Below are 9,854 nucleotides of genomic sequence, written 5' to 3'. Positions count from 1 at the left end.
ATTTACTACAGGCTTTTTGCATGTTTTGCTCTGCAAAACTGGAGGATTTATATAATGTAACTAATTGTTTAATTTAATCATTAAAAGAAAAATACAAATCCACAGATGGAGTATTTTATTCGATGTTTTGTGGGCTGCTACGGCTAGCGTCCTCAGGGAACGTAGCGAGGGCATAAAAATCTTAGCTACGATTGTGCTGGTTACGTTCCCGTCACGCATCCCCAAGGATGCCAGCCAGAGTAGCAGATGAAGCGTCGAATAATTTACTCTATCCATAGACTTACTGAAATAGAAGAACGAATCATGCGTGAATATCAAACCTTCTTTATGAGGAATTTTTGAAGAATGAGTTGGTATTCATAATCTCTTATTTGTTTTTTTTTTTGTAATGAATATTTAACATTACAAAACACTGCATACAATTTTTCATAGCTCTGTCAAATCTACACGTTTTCTTGTTTTTTGTTTTTTTAATTATATTTCATTAATAGCTTTTCTCATTTCATATAATACATAAATAAATAAATAATATTAGTTGAACACTTGATCCATAGATTTTGATCCTAATTAACAAAATAACATATTTGGACACTTGTTGATTTTTTCGAATGGTAACCGGGAATCCGAAAGTTTAGTTGAATAAAGACTAAAGAAACTACCTATACCTCGAAATCCATTAAATAGTTCTAAATATACGATTATCATAACTATGTTGGAAATTTCCCGGTTGTCTTTCAAGTGTTATCATAACTTTTATTACTTCAATTTGCGAATGGATATTTAAAAACGATTAATTTATTTTAGAGTTTAGATAATTACATTCTTAATGTTATTTAGGAGTCTATTGCAGTACATAGATGAAGAGCTTATGTTGAGGTAATTTTTGTGTTTTAGAATTAACATTTTTGCTTTACTAACATAATAAATAATGATGATGATATAATAAAAAAATCAGGAACGGCTTCTTTTTGTTTCTTGGCTTTTTTCGAATTTCTTGGTACAGGGACTTCTTAAGACAAGGGAAAAGGCGAGATTAAGTCAAAAGTGATTGCTTTTTTTTGATTTTATAGGGGAACGTACAAATTTCGTCAAATGGACTCCTACGAACAACAGTAAGTGTACCCTAAAAAAATTCTGTAATTGATACATAGTTATTAGTAACTTTCACGTTTAAAAGATATTCAAATTTATTTACTGAATAAGGGTTTTAGATAAGTTAAAAATGTTTACCGATTTATCAGTTGAAATCTTTTTTCTTAATGGTTATTAAAGTAAAAAGCTTCATATCTTTGACGTTATATTTAAATCATTATAGTAAGTATTGAATTTGGATTGTTTTTTGCTTCAGAACTTGGCATATTACTAAATTAACATATATTTTAAGCTTTTTGCTAATTTTTTTCTTTAAATTCACTGATTGTACGCGATGCACGTATTTCATTATGCTGAAAGCACTTTTAAACTATGTAATTGAACCATTTCTTTACAAATTTTATGTACAGTGAAAATATGACTATTGAGTACGTATATTAAAAAATATATTCGATATAAATTATTTAGTTACATTATCGTTATTTACTGTTTACCTACAACTGCACAACAATATTTTTGATACACTATTTATTTTATTAGTAAAACCCGACTTAAAAAGAATTTTAATTCTACCATCAAAAAGTTTTTGGCTCTGGATGCTTTGTATTTTACAAATAAGCAAAAACAAGAAAATTGAGGGAATTTTAATTATTAATTTTTTTTATTGCAATTAGGGCAACTTTACCAGTTCAAGACACCGAAACAAATGTTCACGTGAAATGTGAAGTTCATACCATTCCTTCTAGTCCAACTAGTGACAACAACACATTCAACGGTTCTCCAAGACGACATTCTTCAGTCGATGAGTTGTATGGTTTGGTCAATTCGATGAATGTCAATGGCCAAAGGCAACGCTCCCTTAGTGATAGTGGTAGAAATGAGAGGACCGTGAATGGTATATTTATTTTATTTATGTTGGATTCGTTTTTATAGCCCTAAAACATTATAGTTGTACATTTACTTATATTTTTATAGGTACAGAGACTGAAATAAATCACGAAGGAAGCGCTCCTGATTTAGTAGTTTGTCCTCCAGTTCCACCAACAAGAAAACATAGAAGAAGACATACCCCACCCCGCCCCCCTAGCAATGGTTTACCTCCCACACCAAAAGTTCACATGGGAGCATGTTTTTCAAAGGTAAATTCTACGGTATACATTTGAGTGTACAATGTACATGGTCTTAATCATAGATCGTCAATCCGAACACTAATTGCAGACGCACCTTTACCTCTTCCTATCCTAAGTCAGTCTAGCATTTATAACTGTTTTGAAACTATAACAACCCACATCCTTAACTATTTGCATATCTCTATCTCTCTTTTCTGTGTACAAAGTTCTTTCGGTGTTTTCCCGAATGAATTAATATTGAATTTATAAACATAAAAATTGTTTAGGTGTTTAATGGCTGTCCCCTTCGCATATACTGCACTGCATCCTGGATTCATCCTGATACTCGCGATCAACACATTCTAATAGGGGCGGAGGAAGGGATTTACAATTTAAATTTGAACGAGTTACACGAGACGTGTATTGACCAATTATACCCAAGAAGGACCATTTGGATGTATGTCATCAAAGATGTACTCATGACATTATCAGGTAAGTAATCGACCTTATTTATATAAAATATTGTTGAAGATAATGCATTTTGTGTTTTTTTTAATGTAGTGACTTTAAAGGAATTTTTGTTTCAAAACCCAAAAGAATTTTGAAGCTTATATTACTAATTTCGATATTATTTTAAAGGTAACGGTAATGCAAAATTCAGTAAAGATTTTATGACAACTTTTTTTTTTATTCAATTAACATTTTACTGAAAACCTCTTTAAAGGCGATTCTATTTCAGGGAAAACCCCACATTTGTACAGACACGACCTGTTGGCGATGCAAAGTAAACAATCTCACAGGTTCAGTATTCATATGAACCGGATACCAGAAAAGCTTGTGCCGCGCAAATTCGCTCTGACGACGCGCGTACCGGACACGCGCGGCACGCTCAAATGCTGCGTGTCACGGAATCCGTATAACGGTTACAAATATCTTTGCGGCGCCACCTCGTCTGGCATCTACCTCATGCAATGGTATGACCCACTGAATAAATTCATGTTGCTAAAGGTACCGTCTTTTTTTTACTACCTTTATTAAGTATCATTTAACTTCAATATATTTGATTGCAGCATGTAGAATGCACTTTACCGAATCCACTAAACGTTTTTGAAATGATAATAACCCCAGAGCTGGAGTATCCGGTGGTTTGCGTATCTGTAAAGCAAGCATATCAACCTAACAGATTCAAATTGGATTTGATCAATATGAATTCAGGTGAGTGGCTTATACGTGTAGAATTATACATAAAAGAAATTTTGATTGCTTTCAACACTGGCCAAATTAGTATTACGTAGTTAATATCAGCAATTTCTTATGTTGAAGTGTACGATGTGTTGCATACCTATTTACAAACAATTTTTTTAAATTTTGATCATTGATTACTATACAATCTATTAAAAAACCATAATGGCCGACATCAGTGACAATGCGACAACAATTGAAAAAGAATGATGGCCGACAATGCGACAACAATTGAAAAGGAATGATGGCCGCTAACAGCAACAATTAGAAAAGAATGATGGCCGACACTACGTCATAATATTGTTCACAAAAGTGAAGAAGTGAATTTCGACTCAAAGCAATAATGCTAACAGTTTCGAGCCCACGGTGACTGATAGGGGGGAAGAACTAGTTGGCATAATAAAAATTAACAAAACGTGAATGTATGTATATAAAGGGGCACGCATATGATTGTAAATCGTAGTCTGAATAAATAAATGTGCGCTCATGCAAAAACTATGTAGACGACAACGATGACTTTAACAGCTGCAACTAGACGTATTCTCTTGCTACGGAAAAGAGGGGCAAACAACGTTGTTTTCTTCCTCATCATAAAGTAAACGAAGCTGCGCATCATTTGCGTGAGTGGCCTGATACTGTACTATAAAAAGTATCACCACGCAGGCGAAATTGCGGAAATCAGCTGATATTAAATATAGTAATAATAATGTTTTCAACTAAACGGTTTGGTTAAAACTCTTCCCTAAGACGTTGGAGACAATATTTTTTTAGATTTTGCTAAAAATTTGAAAAAACAATAAAGACGTCATAATTTCAGGTGCGAGTTGGTTCCATTCGGACGAATTGCAAGACATGGATGGTACGACTACTGTTATACCAAAACGCGAAAATTTAAACATTGTCCATGTGTCCCAACTAGAAAAAGATTCAATTCTCATTTGTTACGACAACGTAGTCAAAATTGTTACGCCGCAGGGTAAAGTGAAAATTAGCAAAAAACAAGTGTTAGAATTAAAATTCGAATTTCGAATAATGAGTGTTGGTAAGAAACTTAGAACTTTTCAGTTTGCCTAGTGAAATACTAATTAATTATACTTTTACATTACAGTTTGTCTGCCGGATAGTGTTCTGGCATTCCATAAGCATGGCATGCAGGGCCGGTCTTTTAAAAATGGTGATATTACTCAAGAGATTACAGATCTTTCGAGAACTTACAAATTATTGGGGAGTGACAAGTAAGTGTCTATCTTTTTATTAATTTAGTTCGTGAGATACTACAGGTAAATTCGAAATCGCTTAATTAACCACAACTTTAAATTTATTTTTAGAGTTGTAGTGTTAGAAAGTAATCTTCTTCATTCCGGAACGTTGACAGGGGAGGAGGGGCATGATCTTTACATATTAGCCGGTCACGAAGCGAGTTATTAGGTTTACTAAATTAAATACATACTTTAGGTGGAATTGATTTTTTTTCTTCTTAAGACGGTGGTTTTTAACAATTCGGTATAACTTCTTATAAGCCACCCTAGTAAAAAAATAATAATAACTAATAACAAAATTAATTTTTAAAATATTGAGCAGTATTTATTTTAGATACGGTAGGTACTGGTTATTTTTGACTACCGGTCCCTGTGTAACACTAGCATTTTGATACCAACATTTCGTCAGGCATGACAAAAGAAGACATTAAATCATCTGGATACTAAACACATTGCGTTAAGCACAGGGCCTATGTATAAATTTTTATTATAACACCTACCTATTTTAAAGATAAAACGTAATCTACTTGATTTTTTGTATGTGTTACTACAAAAAAGTGAGTAGTCGCCAATGGTGTATAACGTATAACTTTATTAATTCTAAGCATATGTTTAGAAAAAATGCATGTCACTTATGTTGTTTTTGTCATTCTCCCTTTTATTCTTTACTTTTTCAAACGTCAATTGGAAGTATCATCGACTCTCCCTCTTTTCTTCTTGTAAGACGTTTCTGTTTCACTTCAAAAACTCTCAATAGCCAAAATTAAAGATATTACCCTGTTTTTATTATTTTTTATAGTAATACGTTTTAGTACGTATATGGTTTTAATTTTTTAAACAACAACAAAAAATATCTGTTATTTTCAGTTTATTTATTTAATTTAAATATTGCAGTTTGTTTTTATGTTTTCTTTTTATCTAAATGCAATCTCTTGCGGAAGGAATTTTAATTACTTACAATTACGATTAAATGTAATACAACATTAATGTTTTTCCTTTTTATTTTTCAGTTCGGGAGTTGCAAGAAAAACTTGTGCAGGCGGAAGAAAAATTCAAAGATCTGTCCTCAAACACGGACGTAAAAGTCGACAAGAATTTAATCAAAAGTTTGCTTATTGGTTTCATTACGTCAAGCCACAATACAAAAGATCAAAATCAAATCTTAAAAATAATAGCTACCGTTTTGGACTTTAATCAGCAAGAAAGCGAGAAAGTAAAATTGAATCAAATACATCATGAGGGTTGGTTGAATTCCCTTTTGCATCCCCAAAATGCAAAAGTAAATAACGATGAAAGCAAAGAATCGTTGTCACAGGCATTTGTTAGGTTTCTGGAAGCGGAATCAAAACCTACAGTTATTCCTAATTTGCTTTCCTCCACTATTACTACTAAGTCAACAGGGGATAGTAGTAAAAGTAGCAGTAAAAGACAGTCGCCCATACTTCTAAGTGAAGTTGTGTTGCCAACATTTGCCGACTTTGGTCAAAGCCGAAGTTCGAGTTCTATACTCAAAGACGTGCTAAAAGATAATAGCTAAACTGTTGTCCAACTGTTAAATTTGTTAATGACACGCTTTAATTACCTAATTAATACATATGTACATATATTAAGTTGTATTCGTTATTATTGTTATTCCTAAGGGATCAAAATTGTATATTATTTTAATAGAAAAATGTTATTTAATTTATGCTATTTAAATAAAAAATTGTAAAAATATTGTAATTCAAACAAGTTTTTTAATTATAACTTTAGCCGTATCTTTTATAAGTAGAATACTTTATAAAATTTCTAGTTTAATGCTGTTTTGTTCTGACTGAAAGAAATTTATCGTTTTACGATATTAAAACAGAAGTAAATGCTATTATTTCGTTTGTAGGGCAGATTTAACTTCTTTTTTTGGGAACTTTTCATTTAAAATTAAGGCAGTACTGATATTTTTTCATAAGCTTTATTACCAGTATATACAAAAGTTGTGTAGAGATTGTTTCTTCTAAAATTACATAATTAGCTTCAACGCTTTTTTAAATTGAATGCGGAGGTATGCTCAAATGTATTAAACAATACTTATCCTTGTTGTACGAATAGGTTAAGTCAGGTTAGGTTTTGGGGGAAATTTATCCATTAAGAACTAGTAAAAATAAGTAACATATCCACTGTTTTTTATATTTATTCATTTATTGTGGACTTATGGTTTCCTTCGAAATTTTCAATTATATGTCCCTTTGTATATCTATTATCTATGATATGTCTATGGATTACTATTTGTCATGTATCTGTCTGTCAAATTTGTAGTCTTTTCAGACAAGTACNTCTTTCGATCTCCCCTACCCTATTTCGATTTCCCCTATCCCCATCTAACCCCCATAACTTTTTATGGGGGTGAGACCACCACGAACTTTTTATGGTACAGTGGTGGGGGTGACCTCCTCTTTCGATCCCATCCACCATCTAGACATTTACCTTATTTTTTAACTCTAAATAAACATCGTTTATTACTTTTGAATCACACCCTCTTACATAGGTATTCCATTCGTTATGACACCCTTATGTATGCATGTATATACTTATTAAGGTTCATGTCAGCTGGCATTCCCCTAATTCATGAAAAAGATACAGAAATCTTTGTGTGGAACTGTCTGCTTCGCAGTTCCAAAGGCGTGGCGTTTAACTGTTGTGCACATGCGCACATACAACCTGAACGTTGTATGGAAGAAACAGCACTGCGTTATCGCAACGCCGACCCTGGCGTGCTGGTGGAAGGGAATTTTTTTTTTACTTTTGCGTGTGTATGGCATTTGTTTCCTTTTACACAATTTTAAAACAGGCAACATCCCCACCTATTTCAACTACAAGCCTCGACTGGTAGGTAACAACTTTAAGTAGGTACATATAGTTAGTTTTTAAAATGGCTGTTTTCCATTCTTCGTTACTCGAAAAATTTCAAAACGTGCTCAGCAACAATGGGTTCCAGCCAGTGGTATTGGTTCATACGATTAGTTAGTTGAAAACATTATTATTTTCAACGGAATTTCAATAGGAAAACGAACAGAAATGCGGGTAGCAGTACATAGACGAGTAGGCTCTGTATTATTGTTTCTTATCGCGGGAACATGCGCATTGTGCGCACGCTGATTGCGCTTTTCAGCTTTAGCCAACTCATTTACACCATACATGTATTATATTATTATGTCTCGTAATCCAGTTACCTTTGACTTCGTACCTGTTTGAACGCGGTTGAATTTGTTGTACGGTGGCTTTATTGTAAGAAACAAGTGCGAGTCATAAACAAAAAAAAAATGCATCTCATAATAAAAAAAAAGTACCTATCGCAACAATGCGTACGCGATGTGCGTTTGTTATTGTTTTTTCCTGTTGAAGACTTTTTTTTTAAAACGTGATTTAAAGGTACGTGTTTTTTTGTTACAACATTATACCTGATTTTATTTATTAATAACACTATTATACTATTGGACACATACACATTATAATGCGTTCGCAAAAAAGTATGTATATGCCTAAATCAGTTGTTAATATAAAAAAAAATGTTTATACTGTTTTATTTTATTGGCGTTTGTTAGTTCGATTATCGATAATTTTTTTAATGGTTTTATGTAGTAGTATGCTCAAGTGTTGGGCGGTTTCCATTTTTAATCGTAAGTCCATTTGTTTTTATGGGAAAGTTATCTGAACGCTTACACTTAATACCTCCCTGGAATTAATTTAAATAAAAAGTCCCCGTGTTTTATCATAGTCGCAATAACTTACAAGCAAACTCAGTTTTTATATGTTACAATAACGAATGGTCCGTATTAGTAAAAAATAAATTAAGATAGGCATCAAGGTGGCTCACACTATTCGGAATTATTGTTGTTAAAGTTTAAAAGTAAAACACTTCGCGTCGATAATTTAGAAATTAAAAGAGAAGACATTTCAAATACAATGAATTAATATGAAACCTATATTTTTTTAGAATGCATTCATATCAAAATAGAGCAGCACTTGGTTATAACATCACCCTATGAACCGGAGATATTTTGACGTAATAACCGGTGAGAGTAGTTATTAACGGATTATAAACTGAACAATTTCGGAAACTACACTAACTATGATGTGTAGCAATAAAAGTTTTAATTTTTGTCGACATTACCGAGATTGTTACCGTTGATTTGAATGGTAATTTTATGCGACTTTTTATTAAAAACTGACGTTACATCAGAATTGTCGTTATAACCGATGTTCCACTGTAGTGCGTACTTCTTTTGTTGATTACTCATCGTTGGCGTGTTATTTCGATGCCCCATTTTTTGCTTTTGAAAACTTGAGATCAGACGTGACCATAATACAGATACAAATGCATGTGTGTTTGTATTATAATTGTATATTATTGTATTGTACTCATGTGGCATTACGAACGAGTTGTTGGAGGTATGTTCGCGCACCTATTATTTGTTCAACTATCAAAGTTTAATGTTTAAGTATGATTAGATTTAAGAGGTATTGCGTTACTTTATTGAAAACGACTTGGTATTTGTGTACCATGTGCACATTTGTGTATATTTACGCATATTTTAAGAAACAACATTGTTTATTGAAGACTCGCGATAACTTGTACAGGATGTTTGGGTTTGTTTTGCCTTCTTTAGATACGAGCTAGCCTTTATAATATTCGCATTCGAACATACAGTCTTACAAAATAAATGTGTTGATTTTAGCAATGTTGTCTGAAGTCTGACCCAGGGTTTTTCTTTTAAGTTGGTTAAATAAATAAAAAATTATTCTACCTCGAATTACACATCACAAGCCTCATATTAACCACCTACAGAATCTTGATACCATTTTTCGAGACCTTGTTATTTACGATCACACTTAGAAACAATCGAAAATTCGAGCAGCGTCTAACTTTAAGTTTTTGTGTGAAACATTTATTATAATATTCAAAATAATATTTAAATACATGTAATATTCCAATAAAAAAAATGATCCTTTTTGATATCCAATTAGTCTCATATCATTTGCTTTCGACAATTAAAAGTTGTAGTCACTCCACTTTTACGATTAGCGTAGCAGGCGACCGATGCAGCACGAATTAGACCGTTGAAAGTTAATAAATCATTATTGCTGCCTCAATTTCAATTGAAAAAGAAAACAAGTG

General features: G+C 32.5%; 2 protein-coding genes across 4 annotated transcripts in view; both read left to right on the top strand.

Annotated features, from left to right (window-relative positions):
• Positions 1-9,854, top strand: part of LOC108744700 (thyroid receptor-interacting protein 11-like) — a 37,202-nt gene that overhangs the window by 17,007 nt on the left and 10,341 nt on the right. Inside the window, exon 1 of one of the 3 annotated variants that reach the window (XM_018480595.2) lies at positions 7,881-8,107. The exons of the other annotated variants lie outside the window; for them this stretch is intronic. Coding sequence (XP_018336097.2) covers positions 8,048-8,107 — 60 coding nt within the window. The 5' untranslated portion in view covers positions 7,881-8,047. Of the gene's footprint in view, positions 1-7,880; positions 8,108-9,854 lie in introns of those variants that run through there. 3 annotated transcript variants of the gene reach the window in all.
• On the top strand, positions 12-5,036 carry LOC112904525 (mitogen-activated protein kinase kinase kinase kinase 5-like). Its single transcript, XM_025974705.1, has 10 exons — positions 12-876; positions 1,071-1,112; positions 1,767-1,987; positions 2,068-2,231; positions 2,489-2,693; positions 2,941-3,209; positions 3,272-3,416; positions 4,261-4,485; positions 4,552-4,678; positions 4,772-5,036. Exons 1-10 carry the CDS (start codon positions 827-829, stop codon positions 4,869-4,871), a joined length of 1,548 nt encoding a protein of 515 aa, XP_025830490.1. The 5' UTR covers positions 12-826; the 3' UTR covers positions 4,872-5,036.

Source organism: Agrilus planipennis, unplaced genomic scaffold (assembly GCF_000699045.2).
Source record: "Agrilus planipennis isolate EAB-ADULT unplaced genomic scaffold, Apla_2.0 scaffold16, whole genome shotgun sequence".
NCBI lineage: Eukaryota > Metazoa > Arthropoda > Insecta > Coleoptera > Buprestidae > Agrilus > Agrilus planipennis.
Note: the sequence above shows the minus strand (reverse complement) of the source record. Positions and strands in the feature narration are given on the sequence as shown.